The sequence below is a fragment of the Ursus arctos genome, unplaced genomic scaffold (assembly GCF_023065955.2).
Source record: "Ursus arctos isolate Adak ecotype North America unplaced genomic scaffold, UrsArc2.0 scaffold_5, whole genome shotgun sequence".
Taxonomy (NCBI): Eukaryota; Metazoa; Chordata; class Mammalia; order Carnivora; family Ursidae; genus Ursus; species Ursus arctos.
The window spans coordinates 34,251,950-34,276,032 of record NW_026623067.1 but is presented as its reverse complement, the minus strand read 5'-3'; the positions used below and the strand labels follow the sequence as shown (position 1 = coordinate 34,276,032).

Sequence of the window (24,083 nt, the reverse complement as noted above, 5' to 3'; positions counted from 1 at the left end):
TCTGGGGGGAGAGTGGGGACAAAATCATCCCCTGTTGAGAATATCTGGGATAGGTTTCAGAATCTAGGCCATAACCCCTTAACTATAAATCCAGGGGGCAGGGATTATAGTTCTCCAAGGATGTATTACATCTCTCTAGACCAAATCCAAGGTTTGATCAAACTCAAACTCATTTTATCTCTCTAGAACTAAATTCTCAAACTTAGCTGCACAGTGAAACCACCTGAGAGCTTTATTAGAAAACACCAATGTCGGTGTTTCTAACCCACAAAGTTTCTAATCCAATTCTGGGTGGGAGCCCAGGAAATGTGTTTTTTAAAGGCTCTCATGATTCTACATTTTGGAAAAACTGAGCTCCTGGAAGGTGGGACCATCGCCATCCATCCATCTTAGTCTCTGAAGACAGAAAACAGTACTCGGCCTGCACATTATGTGTGCATACAGAGTATTACTCCCTGCGGAGTAAATGAACAGATGGGCATAAAGTGTAAAGTCATAGGCTTTAATCCTTCTCCAACTAACTTTTATTCCCCTGGTGATTAAAAGTACTCAGAACAGAATTCAGATGATGTTTCATGCTGGCCTGGAAGGATGAGTCTACCACCCCCATCTTTTCTATTGATGACCTGTGTCCCTCTGGGGTTGGAACTCTGCAAGAGAACTCTTACTATCTAAAGAAACCCTAACACTGGTTCGGGCCTGGCAGTCTTAGGGATGGAGCAGAGAGATGGGTGGCTGCCAGGGTGCCCCCTGGATAGTCAGGGAGAAAGCATGGGGACTTTGTCCTCCACAGGGGAGCTCAGATCACTGACTGTTCCACAGTGGATCTCAGGATTGCTCCTTCCACTTATTAGCTTGAGTTGCTGGCCCACCCCACACCCTGCCTGGCTCAGTTTTGCAAGGGAAAAGCAGAGCACCCAATGCCTCCTCTCTGCCCTGCCTCAGGCCTGCTGTGAATCATCTGACACAACTTCCTCTAAAGGGCAGATACCAGTATGCTTTCGCAAAAGAGATTTCAGATCCTCGAAGCATGGGCTGTCACAAGAGGATAGAAAACTACTGCCTTCAGTTATTTTGCTGCCTTTTGTTCAGCTCTTTCACTATATAAATATTTGCATGAAAGGATAATCCTTTAAAGCATTTTTCTTCTTCTTGGTTATCATGTTTCCTAGGATACCTGGCCTTAGCTTTTCTAACTATCCTGGCATTCATCATGTGCTGCATTTGTTAAAACAATCAGAGTCTGATTATTATTACATCCTGATTTGCAGGTTAACAAAAAGAGAGGAATTTGAGGAGCATTCAAGGGAGACACATAAATCCCCAATGCCTCCAAGAAATAGATGCAAATCAGATGCATTTACTAGCCCAAAGTGGAAAGAACAGCAAGAGCCATTTTCAAATTGTCACTTTTATCCCAGAGTCAAACAGATCTTAGAAATTATAGTCCCCCCAAGGACCTGTGACTAACTTCAGTAATTAAGCTAAAGACCAACTCTCTTTATTTCTGTACTAAACGCTCATATATGGATTCAGAGTCTTAATGAGCATTTGATCTTTCATATATTCCTCCCATTATGTACCATAATGCATTATTCTTTTATTAACATTCATCTGCCTAAGGTCACTCGCAAATTCCCTGATGGAAGGGGAGTTTTCTAAGTATAATTGTGGATAAAAATCTTTGCCAAGTAGAGATCCTCTCATTTAAATAATTCAAGCCATAGTCATATTGTACCTAAAATATTGGAATAGCCTCCAACTGGTCTTCCTACTTCTGCTTTCTCCCTCTCCTCCTCCTCCTCCTCCACATACACACACACACACACACACACACACACACACAAGCAAAAGTCACAGAATTTTTTAAGGTGATCAGATCATGTTATGCTCCCATTCACATCTTCCATCTAAAAGTGAACAAGACAGGTGCAGCCCCTGCCCTCAGGGAACTCACAGTCTAATAATCATCACTGTGAGAAGCAGACACTGAGACAAGGGTCCTTGTGCAAGTAAGCGATCACAGGAGAATCCTGCCACGAGGGGGCAGAAGCTGGAGAAGACGCTAAGAAGTGGTTTCAGTGAAGCCTAACTTCAGCCTGATCTCATGGGGGAGCTCTGGAGTGTGAGAAGCACTACATTCATGCCGCATATTGAAGCAAGGGACATCTGTATCAGTCACTCGTTAATTGCGGGCTACCCCCAAGGGGGAAAGGGCATAAATTCCCAGGCATTTCTGGGCAAAGCAGCTCCCACCGGTAGAGGTAAATTTCTGGAGAAGGATATATCAGTGAGCCCTAAGAAACCAATACCACCAGAAGCTGAGGATGTGTATGCCTAACTGGTAAAGGGATCTAGCAGGCCACCAACCACATCTTCTTGCCCTTAAAGTGCTTAAATTTCAAACTACTAACCATGGCCTACAAGGTGCTGCATGGCCTCTCCAAACTCACCTTGCACCAAACTCACTCCTGCTCACTCATCTCAAACTATACTGCCTGGTTCTCTGTTCCTTCAACACTCCACACTAGTGCCCAACCCAGAGAACTTATTGATTCCTTTTCCTCAAATCTCTGCTGGCTGGATCTATCTCATTGTTCAAAACTCTGATATAATTATAACGAAGGATCTCCTGCTCAGAGAGACCCTCCTGATCATCCTAACTGAATGTGGTCACCATGTTGCTCCCTCCCTACTCTCCAACCCAGTACCCTCTCTTATAGTTAACATCTGTTTACGTGCTTACTGTCTATTTCCCCCAACATACTAGACTCTGTGGAAGCAGCTCACCACTGTATCCCTAGCCTAGCAGGCAAGACCCAAGCAAGCAAAAGATTCTCAAAATTATTTACTGATTAAGTGACTGAATAAATGAATGTAACATGCCTGGGTTTTCTTCCACCTTTTATTTTTCCGGAAATACAATAAGATCTCATGCCGTAGATGAGATGCATTCCTAAAAACTAAGGGTTCTCTTGAGGATCAAAATGATATAAATAGAAAAGTAGCCCATAATGTGCTACTGGATATCAGTTATTATTTGTCTCATTCTTGAACTATTATAACAATTGGCACTGAGTCTGTAGAGAAACTCAGATCATTACTGAAAGCCTTATTTAAAAGAAAAAGAAAGATCACTTAAATATAAAATACTACTGTTTGATTAACAAAGTTAGTAACATTTTGGTCTCCAAAACTGAATCCTGAAGAAATTATCAATTTTTGTACTTATTATTCCAAAAAAAACCCATCTGATGTATCATTATTTGACTGTTTGCTTGCTCCCCTTCTAATAGGTATTAGCTCTTCCTGAACAGGCAGATTTACAAATTGAAGGAGGAGGAGATAGTCATGTGACACCTATTATCAGCTAAATCTGTGGACATTAGAAAGTAAGACCCAGTCCCTGCCATCAGAAGCTTACATCCTAAAGGGCTACAGAGACCTGAATCTGGCCCTTTACCCAACAAAGAAAGGAAAGATTAGCTCAGGCAAGAATGAGGTGGGAAGCCTTTAAGGAAGAAGAGGAGGTAGCTTCTGAGTCAGATTGTTAAAGATGTGTCAGAGCTCAAAAGAAAAGGGGAATGAAGATCTTCTAGACAAGGAAATGGGGGGAAAGCACGAAGGTATAATGTTTGGAGAACTGCAGATGGTCAGGATGAGGGCATCTGGGAAGAGAGAAGGCTGGGGAGGAAGGGACGAAATGGGGGTGTGGACTGGGGACCAGGAGCCTGGGGTCATAGGAAATGCGACCTGCTGGGGATGTGGGGCCAGATGTGCTGGGCTGTGGAGATGTGCTGAAATGTAAGGCCTTCATTCCATAATGGAAATGGAATCCATGACGCTGTCCTTACAGTTTCCCTCTATAATCTTACTTATTTTATTTATTACACAAACAGCATAACAATAGGAAAAATTTTTTAAAGGAAAAGAATAATCTCCAATCACATGTCCATATGTCAATTGTTTCCATTTGTTTACATTCCTGCAATTATTTCCCATATGGAGACATGTATTTCTATACTTACAGCTATGTGGTAAATAATTCTGTGATGTTTCACCTAGCATTAGTAGGTAAACGTTTTCCACTTTTGTCTATAATTATTATTTTCATGTCAGGATAACACTCATGTATCATTGTTTATATCTTGTCCACTGATGAACATTCGCTTTCCTCACAGATTGATATTTTACTATTATCTCCATACATATCGCTTCCTTTCCTTCTTTTCGTTATTTCCTAAAACTGACTTTCTGAGAGTGAGACTTCTGGGTCAAAGGCCACAAATATCTGTGAAACACACTGCAAAATTATTTTTCCAAAGGGCTACACTATTTTTTAGTATCAACAGTTTTATACAATTGAACTGGTTTCATCAGTACTTTGCAACCATTAGATATTATTAGGATTTTTTCCTCTAATTTAATAGACGTAAAATATTGCGTTATGCATATTTTAAAATGCATTCCTCTGGTCATTAGGCAGACGAGCATTTTCTACGTGAAATCCCCCCACCCACGGCCACTCACTACACACCACCACCACCATCCTTCAGCATGTGCATATTGGAATCTGACCTGATCCATGTTGATATGAATGGCTCTTGTGCAATACAGAACTTTTTACATATTTGGGGCCAAGTCAGTACTATGTCATGACTGTAGGTAGGCTTGCTTCCACAAGACAGTTCTAGTAGCAGGGTTTCATAGTGTGTGTGAGAATGGGAACTCGCTAAGGTGCTACTGAAGGAGTCCAGTGGGAGGTGATGAGGGCCTGAAGTAAGGTGGTAACGGTGTTTGTGAAAAGGAGGTAGAGATCTGTAGAACTAGTTTTTTTGGACATAGAAAATAGGACTTTGCAGTCCAGGGCACAAATTCAACCTTGAAGATTCTGTGGGAGACTGGCCTATCAACCACTGGGCAAACTGTATTACTGGGATCCCTAAATTGCCCTGACAGAGACTTCATTTTGGCGGATGGAGGGTACAGGAGTCCATTTTGGAGCCTGGAGGACTTTGGGTAGGATGGGGCAGTGTAGACCCCTGAGCCCACATGGATGGGGGAAGGACTGGGCAGAGGACACGGAGAGAAAGAATCAGGACTCAAGAGAGATGCTTTGAAAGAACACACAGGGTAATTCTCTCTCAGAGTGCCAGCCCTGTCCCCACTCTTCATATGCATGCCGCACCTCATAGCCTCAGCCACGTGTCCCCGTATTATGAAGGAACTGAGCCCCAGAGAGGGCAAGCAACTCTCCAAAAGTTACACAACTGGTAAGAAGTAGAAGAGGAACTCCAACTTACATGCCTGGTCTCAAAGCCTCTGTTCTTAGCTACCACTCTGTGCTGGGACCAGGGGGTTAAGACCAGCTCCCCCCGCCTAGCAGGTTGCCAGAAGAATTTCCAAAGGGGGGGCGGGGGGGCAAGTGAACCCACAAAGCTGAGTGGTCCTGCTCAATCCACAAGCCCTGTGCACGAAGGCAGAGCAGCGCCAGAAAGTGGAGGAGGGGTCTGACTACAGAAACTAACACAGCCAAGATCCTCAGAGATACACAACCTCTCACCAGATCCTCAACAACCCCTTCTTAACAAGTTTCCCCAGATTATTTTCAGTGGATCCAAAACAGTACTTGATTTTTTAATAAAGACCTTCATTCAATGAGCAAAAAGATGTTAAAATGCTCGTTAATTTGGAAGCTGCTTTCAGTAACCATCAGGTTAAATTTAGTGATATAAAGGTCCGTTAGGGAGGATTCATAAAGACAAAGTTCCAGCAACCTAATCTATTAGCACCAGTTACAGATCCTTTGCTGATAACAGACCACTGCCCCCAAAAAACAGTGCACTATGAGGGTGGGGGACACACACGTATAATGTTTTATTATAACTGTAATTGTTTACTATATTTATAAACATTGCACATATATGCACAACCATACAACATGGTTGTTAAAGCCTTCTTCCTGATATAAATGGCTCCCTCCCAGAAAATCAAAGAATGCATGTTTCTGCTGAAAACCAGATCTTTCAACATGACGTGGATCATGCTGAATCTCTTCTGTGCAGAGCAGTGGTTAGAACCATGAGCTCTGGAGTGAGACAGCCCGGAGTCATTTAGGCAATTCACTTAACCTTGCTTCTCCGTCATCTCTAAAGTGGAGGCAACAATACTTACCCTATAAAGTCCTGGAACATAGTAAGTACTGGATAAATGTGGGCTACTAGCACATTACAAATGCTACCTTTCAGGAATTATTCTGACGCATAGCAGGTACTAGTTAGGGGACTAGCTACATATTATCTGGGTGGCAAGCAAAGCAGAGCCCACTCCAAGGTATGATACTCTATTATTAGGGGAAAAAATTCTCTATTTCTAACCTTAATCATCTGTTCTGTAAGAAATGTCATTTTATTTTACTATTAAAATTAAAATATATATAAAATACTGAACAAGTAATTAGTGGAGAAACAGGTATAACCAGTATGACTTTGCTTCATGACTCTTGGGGTAAGAAATCTTGTATATGGAGTGAGAGTATCCAGGTGGTTCATATCTTGGTTGTGTGACCTTAAGTTACTTAGCCTCTCTGTGCCTCTTCTGTTTAAGAAAAAATATAGAGGTGTCTATGTCATAGGATTATTGTGAGATTTAAATTAATCCATGAAAATCACTTAGAATGTCTGGTGCATCATAAATGTTCAATGAATGTTGGCTCCTAACATTACTTCTTCTAAGTCATGTGAAATCTGGCCCCGTATCTCCTACCCAGTTTGCCAGGAAATCCTATCTCAGTCACTCTGGGGCATCCTCCTCTGTCACACCACAGTCCTGAAAACTCACCTGTATACCCAAAAGAGAGCTCTTGGCCTGACCACTTCTTGGGGATACCTGCTGTCCCTAGCATACGCTGATCACCATCTGCCCAAGCTGTAGCTCCATCTAATTCATTCAACAGCTTGGTCTTGAACCATACTGCTTTGGTTTTGTTTAAGCACCTTCTCTGTCCCAAATAGTGTAACAGGTGCTGGGAATACAATAAAACAAAACAGACAAGAATCCCTTCCCTTATGGAGCTCCCAACGAAGCAGGATCGGTGGACCAGACTACTGCTGGGGTCCTCTCCTTCCACAAAGAAGGTCCTTGGCATTGGTCAATTCCCCCAGTACTCTAGAATGACCCCTATCTGGGGGTCCTTCAACCTCTGGGGCAAGTTCAAATGCAATCTGATACCCCCACAGAAAACTCGCAAAGACCACTTCCTTCTCCTAGTCTCAAAAAGCATCTCTCCAGTACCAGGTACCCTCCTCCAACCCCTCCCCTTCACTGGGCCTTGATCCCCTAAAAAGGCCACCATGTGGCCTTTGGAACCATCGCTAAAACCCCAAGAAACTGTGCACCTCCTCCCGAGCCAGGACTGCCTCGCTCACAGAACCCTCCTAGCCTTCTCCGCAGAAGGCAGAAGGCAAAACACCACTCACTCTCCCGGGATGACACTTCAGCTGAGAAAACATGATGGGCTCATCTTTCAGGCAGGTTATTCAGACACCCATTGATGCAGAAGAGATCTAAGCATGGGCATCTAGTGGGGCCAGATTTCAGATAGACCAGTGGCTGTAAGGTAGGTCAAGAATACGGGTGAGAATCAGTTGTGATTAAGAAGGACACTTCCTCCTCTGGGAAGAAGAGGAAAAGAGGATGAGAATCCTAGCAGAGAAAAGGTGAAAGCCGTAGAGGGAGCTCTTGCCCAACTGCCCCATGGAAAAGAAGACAAGACAGAGTGCTGGGGGCTGAAAGTGAATACAGGCATTCAATTTATCTTCTGGTGCATAGAACTTAGTGGCTAAAAAAAACAACAAATCATTTTATCTGGTTATAATTCTGTGGGTCAGGAAATCTGGCATGGCTCAAGGGAGAAGTTCTTATGGCCACAGTGCATCAGCTGGTTATTTGCTCAGCTGTATTCAATTGGTGGTTATGCTGGAATGGAAGATTCCAGAAGGCTTCACTTAAATGTCTGGCACATGAATACCCTTTTATACGGTCTTGGTCGGTCAGTCGCGTGCTCTCTCTCTCTCTTTCCCCCTCCTCCTCTTTCTCCCCATCCCCCCCCCACCCCACATGGCTATGTTGTACTCCCTAACAGCACAGTGATCTTAGAGAGGTGGTCTCTTACAAGGCAGTTGCCTTTAAAGAGGGAGCTTCCCCAGGAGTGAGGGGAGACAGTGAAGATGCTGAAGGTCCAGTGTTGGAAAGTTCTGTGGCATCACTTCCGCCACATTCTATCGATCCAAGTAGATCACTAAGAACTAGCCCAACCTCAGTGGCAGCAGAAACAGACCTCCCCTCTGTCACACTGCACAGCATGTGAGGTGGTAAATACTGCTGTCACCATCTTTAGAAATGCCATATACCCCAGGTGGAAAAAAGGGTTAGAATTCCTATTTGTGGGGGTACATGGTAGAGTTAAGGAAATGAGCTGGAAGATTCATTCATTCACTCACTCAGCAAATATCTACTGAGAGCCTACTATGTACCTGACACTGTTCTGAGTACTATGGATACAATGCAATAAAAAAAAATTCTTTGCCCTTATGGAGCTGACAGTCTAGGGCAGTGACAGACAATAAATGTATAACATAAATTCTGGTGGCTCCTAAGTGATATTTAGCTCCTAAGCTAAATAACGCAGGGTGAGAGAGAGCAAGGGACTGTCTGGTAGGCAGAGGGAAGACTTCTACTTTGGTCAGGGTGGTCAACTGAGGCGTTAGTTTGTCTCAGGAAGAGTGAGGAGGCTAACGGAGCTTCATCACACTGAGAAAAAAGGAGAGCACCAGGATGTGAAGTACACAAGAACCAGATTATCAAAAATCTCATACACATGGGAAGAAATGTTCTTTTTCTCTACCCATAGTAGGTAGTCATTGGTCTGGCCTCTTGTCCAGATGAAGGTGGCCCAGTTCTTAGCAAAAGCCATCCTCACTGGCCCCTTCTCTCTTCGTGGGGAGTTGAGGAGACGGGAGATTACAGAATCCACCATCGTCCTTGTGCCCTCTGACTCATCCTCAGGTCACCGGCCTTCCCTTCTGGATTCTCAGAGCCTGGAGTAGTGTCTTTGCTATATGTTTGACATTATAACAACTAGAAGCTATCTAAATTTGGTCCGGAAAAAATATAAAAAGAATTCTGCAAAGCTCCAGATGGCTTTGTAAATTAAATTAAACTCACAACTGGCCCAGAAACTTTCCCCATCATAATTACATTATTGATCATTAACATTTAAAGAAGCTGCAAACAGAATCCTGGATATTGCAATAAATTATCATTGTCTACTGGGCAGGTCCCATGAATCAGGTGCCTCTGGAGCCTTCTGAGACTGTCTGATGCTGTAATTTAAATGACGTTGTTCTGCTCTTTGGTAAGTGCGAGTGCAGCGGGGGAGAAGCGGGGACAAGTGTGTGCACATACGATCTACATCATGGGCATCTGGCCCATAGATCTACAAATAAAAGAAAGACTGTGACCTCTCCTCTAGCTCCTAAGGCTCCCTGTTTCTCTGAGGCATGCTTAGTCTCCTTCTTAGGGTGATGCTAGGCTCCTAAGTGGCTCCCATCTCTCATCGCTCCCCAAAGGACATCCTACCCTGAGCTACCTACATTTCTCCTGACACACCAGGCTCTAAAGTATCATTAATAATAACAACAACAAGCTATTAAGTGCTTCATCTGTGCCCTTCACCATACCAAGTGTTTTGAATGCACTCAGTCAGGGCACCTTCCATATCATCATCCCCACCTTCCAATGAAAAAGATCTGGCTGAGAGGCAGAGTCAAGATTTAACAACTGGATCTATCTGACTTTGGAGCTCCAAAACCTTTGCAGCTCCTTCTCTTCAGCATGCCCTTTCTGACTCTCCTGGTGGCCTGCTAACAGATCACAGACCTCAGCTCGAGAAACCCTCGTCCCCTAGGAAGCCTCCCCTCACTGTCCCTCCACGTCCCCTCTTGGGATGCATGCTTCTTCTCTGCTCTTTCCTGGCATCCTGATCTAACCCCTGCTATAGCACTGACTGAGCTACAATGAATTTGCCTGTTGACCTGTCGCCCTGACTAGACTTTGAGGGCCATGAAAGCCAGAACATTATTTTTAACCTTTGTGTTCCTGCTATCTGGCTCAGCAGGTATTTTCCAGATAGATGGACAGATGATGGATGGATGGATGGAAGGACAGAAAGACAGATATAAATTTATGCATACATAGATGTAACCTTAAACATATCACGATAACTTATAAGACTCAGTTTCTACTTCTGAAGAATATGAACATTCTGAGAGAAAGAAAAAATGTTACTGCCATGGGCTGATTAAAAACCAGCACTCAAAGTAAGGCCCAAATTAACTTAACCCATCAAGAACTTTTCTATATATATGTCTTAGGGGTTGACCCCTGAATGACAGGGGGACTACTGCCTCTTCAAATACTAAACAGAAGTGTCAAGAGGACCTTTGCATTGCTTGCTGAATATTCAATACCCGTCATTTGACATGTAAGAATGACATCCAGCAGTCACCTGCATGACCAGAACGTGCCTTTGCCAGAAATAAACACTGCATGTTTCCCAGTGTTTAGGGCATGATAAATTTCCACATTTCCCAGAGAAGTGAAAGGAGCAACTGGGGACGCCCAAGCTGGAAGCATGGGTGACATGGCAGGCACTGCTACCACTAAAAGAAAAAGAGAGCAACCTGTACTAAGCAGCTGGCTAAAGGAATGTGCCAGGCTCTCTGTCAAGTAACAATGTCCCTTAAGGTATCAGACGACAGAAATGGGAAGTGTGACATCGAGAATTAGGAAACATTGCTTACAAGTCATCTGTGTGCTTATAATTCTAGAGAATTATGGTAGTTATTGGGGAGGGGATGTTCATCATAGATCCCCCTATTGCTCGCACAGGCCCAAGAACTACGTGAGAAGGACGTGAACACTGTCTACACTAGGTTTAACTTTGTTGGTCAGGTTGGTGCTGGGAAGAAGAATAGAGGAAATAAGGTTAATGTTATGGAAAGACAGAAAAACTCCCAGAAGTGAGGACAAGTCTGGCCAAAACCTGAATATAGGGGCGAGCAGGAGTTCTGAGTTCGGCATGAGGCAGTCCTCAGATCCTCCCTGACCCCCCCACAAGCCAAGATAAGCTAGCTGTACGTAGGGAACTAAGAGTACTGGCTCAGGATCTCACACCTCTGTCCATGTAGCTTTTGGAAGGCTAACTCATGTAGTCAAATGGAGATCAATGAATAAAACAAGTAATTCTCCACTTGGAGTCAACAGAACAGAATTACACAGGCCTGAGCCCTGAGAAGAAGAAACTATGGAACAATGGAAGGCATTAATTCACCCTGGGCATCAGTTCCAGCGACTCTATCGGGGGACTGCCCTCCAAAAAAGATGGGCATGTGAAGATCCGGGCATTTCTGGGGTAGACAGAGGGAGATGTGGAGATAGGCATGATAGTGAGCAAGTGGCCACGCGTGCTGAGAAAGCGGATGACCGACACACCAAAGAGGCATTCAAGGTCCTGAAGAATTGAGCACCTACTACCACGTGGGAGCTGATGAGGCCAGCAACAGAACTGCAGGAGAAGGCCCCTAAGAGCAGAGTGGAGAGCAGAGGGCACGACACACTCCACAGAGACATGGAGCCGCCCAGGAGGCTTCAGAGCAAGCAGACGGCTTCAGTGCAAGCAGTCGGCAGAACAGGGAGCTGACGGCAGGATGGCCAGAGCAGGATTACACGGATGCAAAAGGAGCTGTGCCTGTGCACTGGATCAGCCACCTGGAGACCTTTCAGAAAACATTTAGTATACGAATCAAGGAGAATTACATAGGAGGAGGCCATCATAATAAAATTCTTTCCATCCAGCCTGAAAGGGCTCTGCAACATCAGGATTTGGGAATTCACAAGCTTCCCAAAGGCAAAGGCCTTGACCACCTTGCATACTGCTGTATTCTCCATGCCTGAGGTGCTCGGCACCAGCAACAATCAGCATTTGCTATCTGTCTGCTGGACAGATGGATGGATGCATGTCTACCCATGGGGTTGGTCTGCACTCATCAGCTGACAAGGTCTATAACATTTGGGTCACTTATCCGCTATTATTTCAATGTTCATGTCTCATATCAAGATACCAGTAATAGTCACATTTTGTGAGTGTTAAAAATTCAGAAGTTTAAATTTTAAAAAGTTTGAATTTTAAAAGAAACTAAATCCTGAGTACATTTTAAATGTAAAACTGTATATACGAATAAAAGCATCAAGTAAAAATAAAACACGGGCAAAATATACATTACACAAACATGAGCATTATCAAATCATAAAAGATGAAATCAACTGTAAAGTGTGATTTTAAAATAATTACATTAAGCAGGGTGCCTGGGTGGCTCACTCAGTTAAACATCCAACTCTTGATTTCAGCTCAGGCCATGATCTCAGGGTCGTGAGACTGAGCCCCACATTGAGCTCCACACTGGGCTTTGAGCCTGCTTAAGATTCTCTCTCTCCCTCTGCAGCCCCCCACTCTCATGCAAGCACGCGCTCTCTCTCAAAAAAAAAATTAAAAATAATAATAATTACATAAAGGTAAAATGTAAAGTGTGTTTTAAAAAGGAAAGTATATCAAATACATCATTGCTGAGTTATATGCATGCACACTTCTTTGCAACACAAACTTGAAAAATTTCGTATCACCAAGTCGTAAGTCAACTCCAAATGGCTCCCTCTGATTCATTCATCTGTAACTGACCTAATATTTTAGTAGACAATTTGATAAAACCTTTTTTGAAAAACATATGACCACTCCCCACTCTACCACCTACCACCAGCTCCATCAACCTAGGACTAGAATTATTGTTCTGGTTAAAAGCTATGTCTTCTATTTCAAGAAAGTATGCCCAGTCTTTGACTTTCTTTATTTAATTAAATATAGAAGCAAATTTCCTATATCAATATCAGTACCTTTTAATATATGTTCTGTTTGTTGATAAAGTCTTTAAACTAGAGTAAGAATTATTTTTGGAAGAAAAACTTAAATTTCTTCCTCCTACCATGGAAACTATAGATGAATATTCTGTAAGTGAGCATACTTTTAACCGATTAAAAAAATTAATGCTTGATATAATTCTTTGGACAGGGCTTACCATAGAAATGATTTATATTTCTGACTTTTATTACAGAAATAAGATATTATACCAGTAAAAAAAAAAAGTTGTTTTGGCACTTAAAAATTGAACTATACACCAAAAATTGAACTGCATTTTCTGAACGTTGAAAACTCCTTTGAGTTAAGCATAATTATGGTCATTTCATAGATGGAGAAACTGAGACCTAAGAAGTTAAGGCACACGGTCCCTCACTAGTCAGGGGTAGAGCCAAGACTGGCAACAGGTGGGCTGACACGAAACCTGTGCGTGCTCCATGACCCCATGAATCTCTGCACCCATGGCACAGCAAAGCCACCAGGAAAGGTCTGCAGAGTTACGGGTTCAACTTGGGAACATTATTCAGTCAGAACTCAGGCTCAGAAAATTATAGGAAACTATCTATAGCTCTTCTAGTAAGATGTCAGTGTCAGGTGGGACTTGGCAGGAGACCCAAGGTCCTCAGCAAAGCGGTTTTTTGACTGGAGTCTGTACTTTTCAAGGCTGTAAATCTGGCCGTTGGTGGCTTCCACATTAACTGAACTCCTAGCAACATGGCGTGTATCAGGCAGGGAGCTGCCGCTCAGTCAGCTGCTGCCGCTGCTGTGTGTGTGCAGGAGAGAGCACCCAGGGTTTATCTTCAGTGTGAGACTCACTCCTTTTAGGAAGATGAAGTTGTCGAGGAAACTGGCTTCGAGTCCTTCCCCTTGTGAATTCTTTTTTTTTTTATTATAATATTTTTTATTATGTTAGTCACCATACAGTATATCCCTGGTTTTTGATGTAAAGTTCCATGATTCATTAGTTGCGTATAACACACAGTGCACCATGCAACACGTGCCCTCCTTACTACCCATCACCGGCCTATCCCATTCCCCCACCCCTTTCCCCTCTGAAGCCCTCAGTTTGTTCTTCAGAGTCCATAGTCTCTCATGCTTCACTCCCCCTTCTGATTACCCCCCCTTTCTTTATCCCTTTCTTCTCCTACCGATCTTCCTAGTTCTTATGGTCCATAGATGAGAGAAATCATATAATTGTCTTTCTCTGCTTGACTTATTTCACTTAGCATTATCTCCTCCAGTCCCGTCCATGTTGCAGCAAATATTGAGAACTCGTTCTTTCTGATAGCTGAGTAATAATCCATTGTATATATGGACCACAGCTTCTTAATCCAGTCATCTGTTGAAGGGCATCTCAGCTCCTTCCACGATTTGGCTATTGTGGACAATGCTGCTATGAACATTGGGGTGCATATGGCCCCTTGTGTATTCTTGATTTTTATCTCCATTGGGACTTGGCTGGCCCACTGACAGAAGCACAGAGAGAGGAGAATCTAATGGCATCTTAAATCATGAGGTCCCCTGGCCTCTGTGGGCTTGGAGAAATCACCGTGGTCCCTTGTGCTTTAGCACGTCTGCCTGATCGAAAATCTCCCTTGCGGAAATATAGGAAATCAATTCAAAACACTATCTTTGAAGTCAGACTGGCCTGGCTTCAAGTCCAGACCATGTCACAATCACCTTTGTGATTATAGCCGAGTTACTTAATTTCTGTATCTCATACTCCCCTATTTAAAATAAGAACATGACAACAGCCATCTCAAGGAAGTGACATGAGGGTTAAATAACATGGTGAGGACAAAGCCTGGCACAGAATAGATGCTCAATAAACACAAGCTATTCTTTATTAAAATAGTAATTATTATTTTGTGACTATTTCTTAGTTGATGTCAGCTTACAGTGGTAACGGCATACACAGAAATTAAAACAATCCTCATCTGATCCAAAAGATGATCCACAAACCCTACTGTAGTCTCGTGTTTCAATCCTCTCCTGCACAAGAAAACAAAAGCCTGGTTTAGTTTGTACGGCCTCTCCCTTTTTGCCTTCTAGTAAAGATGTGAAGACAGTTAAATGTTCATCAGACCCTGAGTCATACAGAATCTGTTATATTTAGAAATTATTCTGAAATGATGAGTCACAGAGAAAATCACAGAGCAAACCTTCCAGGCTCCAGAAGAGCATGCAATTTATCACTCGACAGATGTTACTATTATGAGCACCTATCTGTGTAAAACATAAGGCTGCACACCCTTGGGGATACGAAGACAGTTGCTTCTTTCAAAGAGCTTAAAAACAGCGGGAGAGATAAGATGTAAACACAGTAGTATAGCTCTTCACAACTCGACCCTTCAGCCATGATTGCCAAGTGAATGGGCCACAGAACCAGACCCAGAGGAGTCCAAGACATCTCAGGGGCTGAGGAACTTGGTAGGACTTGAAAGTGGAAAGCTGGGTCTCAAAGGCTGATTAGGAAGTGAATCACGGAGGAGCAGGATGAATACAGGCGGGTAGGCTACACAGGCCATATTTGGGAACAGTATGTGAAGAGCTCAGCTGGAGAAGAAGGCCCAAGAAGATAATCCAAGAAGACACTGCTTCTGTTTCTCTTGCAGTCTCAGGCTAGGGCATAACCCTAAGTGGGGAGGCCAGAGTCCCTGCCCAGGTATGGAGAGTGGCCTCTCTGGCGCTGTGAGAGAGCAGAGGCAGTCATCTGGAGCCCACAGTGGGACTCTGGCCATGAGAGTGAAGTCAGACTGGAAACCCAGTGACCTCGTCAGCACCCTGTGGGCTCAGTGCTATGGGAGGACTCCTGGTGAGCACTGGCAAATCCTGTACTTAGCATTCGCCTCCAGGAGGGCCGGCCAAGACCCTTGGCCATTGCAACTGCACTCAGGGAAAGGCTCACCCACAGCTCTGGGAGAAGTCCGGCACCGTTTGTTTAGGTCTCTGCACCCCAGAGACTAAAGCACAGGCTGTTCATGAGCCACTGTCTCCATGAGAAAATCATTCTGTCTCTGATCGAGACAGCTGCTAAGTCACAGGTATAGTGCTCAGAGTAACTCACCATTTGCATCACTCCACTTGGTCTATAAAATTGGAGGACTGCTGATTTTGAGGTGGGAGAGACTTTTTTGTGTCCTGCTGTCCCTGGAAAACAGGAACAGAGAACAATGGAGCAAGCTACTCAACTGAAGAGATGATAACAAATCTTCATAGGAGGGAAGAGCCTTCAGAAGTAGCCATCCCCTCTCACCACACAGCAGACTTGCAGGAGCTAGCTGCCTGGCGGGATACTCGGCTGTAGGAATAATTAAGAAGCACGCCAGGGTTGGTTAAGCCTGTGGGTGCTCAAGTGGAAGAGGAGGAAGGGGGCCTGGAATCGAGTGAGAGACATCTGTACAGGCATCCAAATGGATTCTTCCAGAAATGAGGGGGAGGTCTGAAAGACACTCAAGTAGTCAGAAAAAGAATTTTGCAGGTGGGACTGCAAAAAGGTGAGGACAGTGAGGCAGCGTGCTGAGGCAATGCATATGAAACAAAGAAGTAAAAATCCCCTCGACCGGAGCTCCCATACCTGTCTCCCTCGTTGGCTCATTTCCATCTATGCCTCCGTGGCTCCATCCATCCCAAACAGCATGAATGGAGTGGACGGGGGACTAGCGCAGAACTTCCAGTGCTCTGAAGAAGCGAGTCAGAGATCAAATGTCCCCCTCAGGAGGACACAGCCCACTGAGACAGAGTGAAAGGAGACACCCAGAACTCTGGCTGGAAAACCACATGCACATCTCTGGGGCACATCTGAAATCTACAGGCTCACAGAGATGCCCTCCAGCTTGGCAGACAGAATGAGACAGTGACCTGACCCAGATGAGATGCAGGAAACTTCCCCTGAGAGAGGCAAGATAAGGAAGTGGTTAAGAAGCTGACTCTAGAGTCAGACGTGAACAGTGATAGTACCGTCAGCTTTATAATGAGCATAATATCAGTTCCCACCTTATTGTGTTAAAAGGATTAAATGAGAAAATGTCCGTAATGTGCTCAGCACAAGGCCCAATCCATATGAGTGTTCAATAAATGTCAGGTTTTTATTATTTATGACAGAGAACTAAGACAAGGAAGGACTAAAGTCCAAGCTAACCAGATCCAGAGCATTCCAGAGGGAGCTTAGTGGAATACAAAAACCTCAGGCTTTGGAGTCAGAAAGACCCAAGTTGGAAGCAATTTCTAGCTGTGGGAATGTGGGCAGCTTGAGGTGACTCAGTCTCAGCTCCCTCACCTGCAAGATGGGGAGGAAAGCACATCTTCATTTGTGTATGAGGATGTATAGACATCCATTTTCTTGGAGAAGTTATTGTGAATATTATAGGTAACATAACTAAAATTCCTTCATGTAGCAGGTCCTCAATGATTACTAGCAGAAACACTCAAGCTGTGACTTCAAAAATTTTTACTTTGTCTAGTGCCCACGCTGAGAGGCTCCTTGAAAGAGGTATAATTTTTTGGATTCCCCATCCGGAGTCCCAAGCCCCACACCTATCTTTTCTCACCCCCAGCACCATCGACCCAGAACTATCATGGATTATCCTCCTTGGTGGCCACGTGGGAGAAGCATGGCTGAATAGATAGGTTCAGTGAGCATGGTGACAATGTTGGTTCCATACCAGAATGCTCCACTGATTTAAAACTTCATAAAACAATGGCAATTTCTGCTTTTTTAAAAATTGTAATCAAGCATACTAAATTCTTCAGGAATTTTTAACTCTAAAAACACCATGGCTACTCAATCCTCTGGTGATGGCATAAACTCAGCAAGGAGAAGAATCAAGAGAACCATTCAGACATCCCTGGGGGGGGAGCAGAAGTGGTGGTAAGAACAGCACCAGCAGTAATACCTTTACTATTAAGCACCAGGCCATGTTCAGAGCACCCAACACACTTTTTCCACCTCTCCTGGATCAAACTAGGAGCCGTGAAGTGGCTTGCCCAGGGTCACACAGCTAGGAAATGGCAGACTGGGGTTTGACCTGTATGGGCCAGCCTCAAAGCCTATGCGTGCAACCGCTCTACTAACTGCTGGCGCAGAGAAGAGCAATGTGAAGGTCATCAATGGAGACAAAGCAGTTAGCCGTGCCAAGGCTGTGGGGCTCTCGCGATCAAGTCTCACGGAGAAAGCCCACCAACCGCACCCACTGGTGGGATGATCATTCAGTGTTCGCCCATAAGGGAGGGCCTCCTCCAGACTCGGCAGGGTGTGTTACTCCAAGTCCCCATTCCACCTCCAGAGTCACAGGGCTTAGAGCTCCAGGCGGACAAGGACTGCAAGCTCTCTCTGTACTTCTAGAGCTGGCCACAGTGCCCGGTGAGAGGGAGCACTGAGGACACGCGGGCAAAGTGAATGAATGAACGAACAGATGACCCACCAACAAACTAAACCAGTCAATGACTGACGACACTTCCATTTCTCTTCCCTCCTCAACTTCCCAGACTTGAGAGCTTTCCCAAGACAGAACGGGAAGGAAAAACCTTAGCACCACTGAACCCAATCCCACGAGATGCTCCAAACAGGAAATGGCACCACAGAATTATTCTAATTCCAATCGATGGTCCACACTAAGAAAAGCCACTTGGTTACTGCAGCGTGAGACAGTGTCTGTCTCCCTTTGCCAACGGAGAGAGTTCCCAGGGAAAACAGGTTTCCATAAGCAAATAGCGGTGTTGGGTTAAGTGGAAAATCTTGACCACAGTCACATCGGCCATCGCTGGGCCCTTTGATGGTTTAGCTGTATAAAAGAAAGTCATTCTATCTATAAACACTGGATTTTATAAATTTTGTTCCAGCTAAGTTATTCTTCAGCTTATCAAATCATGCATTACCACATCTCATCATTCTGGAAATGAGACTTAGTGTCCGAGGAAAAAAATGTGTGCTTAAAGGATATGGAAATCACAGAGTCTCAAAGCCTCTGAGCTCAAACATAGTCCTCTTTTCCTCCGTGAGAAAGAAGAGTGCCAAATGCAGGACTGAAAAGCTTTTAAGGTGGTGTAGGGGAGGGGCACTGAGGAGGAAGGAGAAGGGTGTGAGGACCGACACGGCTCCTCACTGACGGAGCGCTCCGTAACCAGTAGGCGGGCATCAGGGTGCAGAATACACTTGATAGTGACCCCGCCTACCCAGCAGAGACCGGCCCATTTTGAGTTAACTGCACAGACAAATCAAGCTGCACCTTCAGGGGAGGATGGGGCAGGAGGGACTGACTAGAGAGGGAGTGGCCTCACCCACATCGTGAGACGACATGGCCCTTTCCAGAGACGCCAACACTTCAAGAATCTGCGGGCTCACACTAGGTAGAGACAAGAATAAAGACAGGAGGGTGAGGGAGAGCTGCAGAGAGTAGGAGGGAGGAAGAGCGAAACAGAGGAAGAGGGACAGAGAAAATGGGCAAGGAAAGCAGAGTCATGTGCTTACTCTGATGTACTGCATACTAATAAAGTACTTACTATTTGCCATGTACTGTTCTGAGCACTTCACACCTAATCCTCATGATTAGCTTCACTTCTAGAAGAGGGAAGCTAAGCATGGAGAGAGTCAATGACTTGAGAGCGTAGGGCCAGGAAGTGACAGGGCCAGGACCTGAACTCAGGAAGCTACGCACCAGTCCATGCCCTTACCCACCCCCCATCAGGAAAGTCTTCGACACTGTTGTGATGGGAGGATCTGGCCCAAAGGCATTAGCAACCTGTGAGACAGCCCTAAAAACAGTTAGTTAAGCAATGTCTGTTATCTCTTCAGCAACTATGTATTCTTAGAATGTCAGCTATTTCCCTATGAATGAATATAAAGCAGGGAAACAGTGGAGGGGATGGTTCTTCCCTAAGAGGGAAAGAGCAGCCCATGGATCAAATAAAAGCAGAGTAACAGCCAAGACTGAGCTACCATGCCCAGGAGTTCCCATGTGCCAGCATCATATTCTCACTGTGTCACCAGGGACGAGGAGCAACAAGGCACTTAAAGGGTGAGATGTTAACAGAAAAGCAGCTTCGGGTGTAATGTGATCCTAACCATGAGCGCTGGTCAAACGAGCCACTAGGATAACTGGCATGAGATGGACTCAAAAACCGGCTGCCACACAAGTCCTTGGTTCCTCCCGACTCTCAGGTCCTGTTTTCCTGCCAATCTCCTTGTCCAACGTAGAGGGCCTGGCTCTGAGCTCCCGCTTATCTCTGCAACTTTACTCCTCTCAGCTTCCCCCTCCTGCCCCAGTTCTCTGCACGGTCCATCAGGTGGCTGGATTTCCTGTCTGTGAAGAGGCTGCTTGGCTTCCCGTAAGCCCACCGTAACAGATTCGCAGCTCCAGGCCGTCAGGAACTCCCCGCTATGAAGAGTGGGAATCACACTGCTGGGAAAACTGAGGTGTTGTCATCAGCTCTTCCTGTGAAGTGTACCACATGTGCACAATGGTTTGGGGTGAGAATGGCCTGGGCAAAGCCCCCAGTGTCATCCACCCTTTTGTGAGCTAGATGCCAAAGAGAGCAAACCCAAGACAACACTGATTTTCTTTGTTCCCATTCTATTCTAGCTGTGGGCTTTTCTTCTGTCTGTTCCTTTCTGACCCTACTTCTGAAAATCCTTCCCCTGCCCACCTCCCCACCCCCACCTCACCCTGCAGGAATTCTTCCTGTCTTTGTTCCCTAGCTGAGTGTCCTTTTGGTTTGATTGTTGTGTCCTGGTGGCATGCTCATGTTACTCTCATCTTCCTGGGATCACAGATGATATCTCTCTGTGCTTCAAAAGCACAGTGGAAAAATTCCTTTGCTACACACTGAATTTCAAAAGCCTACCACAAGCATAGAAAAGTGCCCATATAAAGATAAATAATCTGGGCGTCAGCTATTAGCTGCCGTCAGCTTTCTGGGAGCCATAAATTATAAAGTCTGCCCACAGATTAATATCATGTTTGGAGCTAGGTTGCTTTATTATGGGGGAAGAAATGCAGCTATAAAAATTAGCACATGTCTAATCAAAAGAAGACAGAGTCTCCAGAGAGCCCCTTTGTTTTAGTTGTGACCACTGTCTTCCCCTGAGGCAGGCGAGGGAGATTGGGCATGGTTCCCACTGTGCTCCGTCTCAACATTTCCTCCCCTCCAGCTCTGCTGCTCAATGTGTTGTGCTGACTTATCTGCGGGAGGCAGCAGACAAAGCTCGGATGGACTCTCTCCCGGGGTACAGAGAGACCAACGGAGGGGAGCAGCACTGGAGTCCTTCCAGAGCAGCTACAGTGCAGGGAGAGCCATAGGGAGAGCCAAGTGGTCTTCCGCGATTTCATGAGCACACATCCCACCTGCTAATCAGACTGTGAGTTTCCTCAGAGAAGATCCATTTCAGCACCCAGAGAAGGCAGGCCGTTGGAAAACAAAACTGACTGTCCCCCATGCCCACCCACCACCCCTCTGAGGGACCTCAGCTCCCAGAAAGCTGACCATTACTAAAACACCCACATGAGCTTCTGTTGCTTGCTCCACTTTGCTGTGAGCCAGGAACGGCATAGAAAAGCCTCTCACCTGCTGGCCTGGGGATTTCTACCCCAGGTTGTGGAGAATCCACTGCTCTTATCCTCAGAGGGAAAGATCACAGTGGTTGCTATGGGCCCAATAATGCTACCACAAAAGCCTCATTTTCATGAACGTTTGAGGAATAGTATTACCGGGGGCTGCCGCGTGGCCAAATAAACCTTTGACAGTGTCTTCACACGTTGCCTGGCTGCTGCCTTGAGTTCCCAGAAACTGGAACCCAGAACATGCTGCCATTTGCATTGAGAACGTTTTAAAACATTTATACTATTCTTATAATGAAAAGGAAATGTTTTTACATTTCCTCATAATCACTGCACATATCCCCTTAATGCCAACGAGGCAAATGGATGAAAATTGGCATATTATGCTCCAGAGTAATCAGATGAAAAGTCAGACCCTTTGAAGACTGCCCAGGCTGTCTGCTCCAGGAGATGGATGCAGGGCTATCCTGAATAGGGCCAAAGAGCAGGGCTACCAAAAGCATTCAACAGTTTCCTCTTATCACAGGAGGGAAATAAACTAAGGAGTAAAATTTTCTTACATGTCAACTTCATTCCCATAAAGACTATTGCCTCTTACCCACTTCCACTGACAAGGACTCAAATTCATCTAAACATATGGCCAAATGGCACCAAATATTTGCAGAAAAGGGCTGTTTGGCTGCAGCAGCTCAAGCCAACTTGAAGACTCCATATATGAATAAGAGCTTGTCTCATGTACCACGTGGGCGGAGTGGAGCCGGGCCCAAGAGAGGGCACACACTGTCTAAGCCTCTTTCTACACTTTTTCATTCTTCTTTCTTTTTAACTGGCTCATTTTGCCACTTAGTTCACACAGCGGAAGATGGTTGCCCACCTCTCTCAAGATCACTTGTTAACTCCCAGTAAATAAAGAAACAGCCTCTCTCAGTCTCAAAAGCCCAGGTGATAGAACAGGATAGGCCAGTTTAAGTCAGGGTTCCACGCTAGACCAACAAGCTATATCCAGAATGGGTGAGGTCACACAATACCGAAGGGCCTAAGAGGTCTGTCTTGTAACCCGGGCATTAGGGCAGGGCAGTTTGAAGAGAGGGAGAGAGCAATGAGAAGCTGCTGCACGAGGGCCACCACGTGTCAGGCTCTGGCAGGTCACGAGAGGTTCTGTGCATCCAAGCCATCACCACTAAAGCCCAGTGGGGAAATACTCAGTTTTAAGGTGTCCTCCAGAAACACTGTAAGCACTTTCCTTAGCCAGTGAAAGAAAAGAGAGCAGAACGCTTCTAAAAACTCATTTAATCCTACAAGACAATAGGCTGTTTGCAAATGAGATACCGAAGCTCACAGTAGTTGGGTAAGCGGCCCAAGGTCACCTGGCTAGAAAACAGAGGAGCAAATTTCAAACCCAAGTGGGACTCCAAAACCCCATTCATGCTCCATTCATGACTCGTGCTGCCTCGCAAATGAACTCTGCCCAAGATAAGCGCCAAGCCCTGAAGCAGCTGGTCCTGTGAGGCCACTGACCTCAGCACCATGACACCCAGCGTCCTCAGGTGGGAAGGGCCTGCAGGGACCTGCCCGCTGCTCTGCCCTAACGCCCCGGCCATGCCCCAGGTAAACACCTCTGCCCCTAGCTACTCGTAGGCCGTATACTGTTCAAGTGCTACCGATGCCATTTTCCTGTTTGCGTTTTGTTTTTATTTTTGTTTTGTTTTTACAGTTCGTTGCTCATCCTAACTGTCAGCAGCAATTGCTTACCATGTGGTATGAAAATCTCTCAGGCTTACGTCAACAGTCTATCGCTGTGAAATTCCTGGCTGTCTTTGGAGTCTCCCTAGGCCTCCCTTTTCTCGCCATAGCCTATTGGATTGCTCCGTGCAGCAAGGTACAGACTGCTTAAGGTGCATGTCATCTGCAGTGATTTCTTCTTTCTCCTTAGCATGACCTAGAGGCCGCTGGCTCTAAGCAACAGCTGAGAGTTTCCCGTGTTTAAAGAAAAGAGCCTTGAGATACTTAGCAAAAGTAGAAAACCACACAGACCTGGCTTTTCTCCATCATTTTTTTAAAACAGAGAGGAGATAATATGGGACATTCAAAACACGTGAGGCGTAATCTGACCAAAATGGAAGAGAGAGGGAAGACAGGCAATGTCCTAGACACGTCCTCTACACTCACAGTAATAACTAAATAATGGTCACAGGAATAGGCAACATTTATTGAGTACTTTCTTTTGGCTAAGCCCTTTTCATGGAAGATCTCATTTCACTCCCTCAATTACACTATGACGCATATACTTTATGCAGTAGGTTCAGAGAAGAGAAATAACTAATAGGCTGAGAGTCGAATGCAGCTCATGCTGGGCTCTGCAGCCCCATCGCCACATCGTCCCAGTTTCCCCGGCTTCCTTGATTAGGCTCTGGCCCACACGGGCAGCTAACTGGGTCACAAAAAGGAAAGAGAAGGAGAGCTGCAAAGGTGCAGAGCTGGGTTCTTCTCTCACAGGG

General features: G+C 45.1%; 1 protein-coding gene across 1 annotated transcript in view; it reads left to right on the top strand.

Moving 5' to 3' along the window:
- TRPC7 (transient receptor potential cation channel subfamily C member 7) overlaps window positions 1-24,083 on the top strand; it is a 160,990-nt gene that overhangs the window by 76,486 nt on the left and 60,421 nt on the right. Inside the window, exon 4 of the mRNA XM_026508042.3 lies at window positions 23,300-23,464. Coding sequence (XP_026363827.2) covers window positions 23,300-23,464 — 165 coding nt within the window. The remainder of the gene's footprint in view (window positions 1-23,299; window positions 23,465-24,083) is intronic.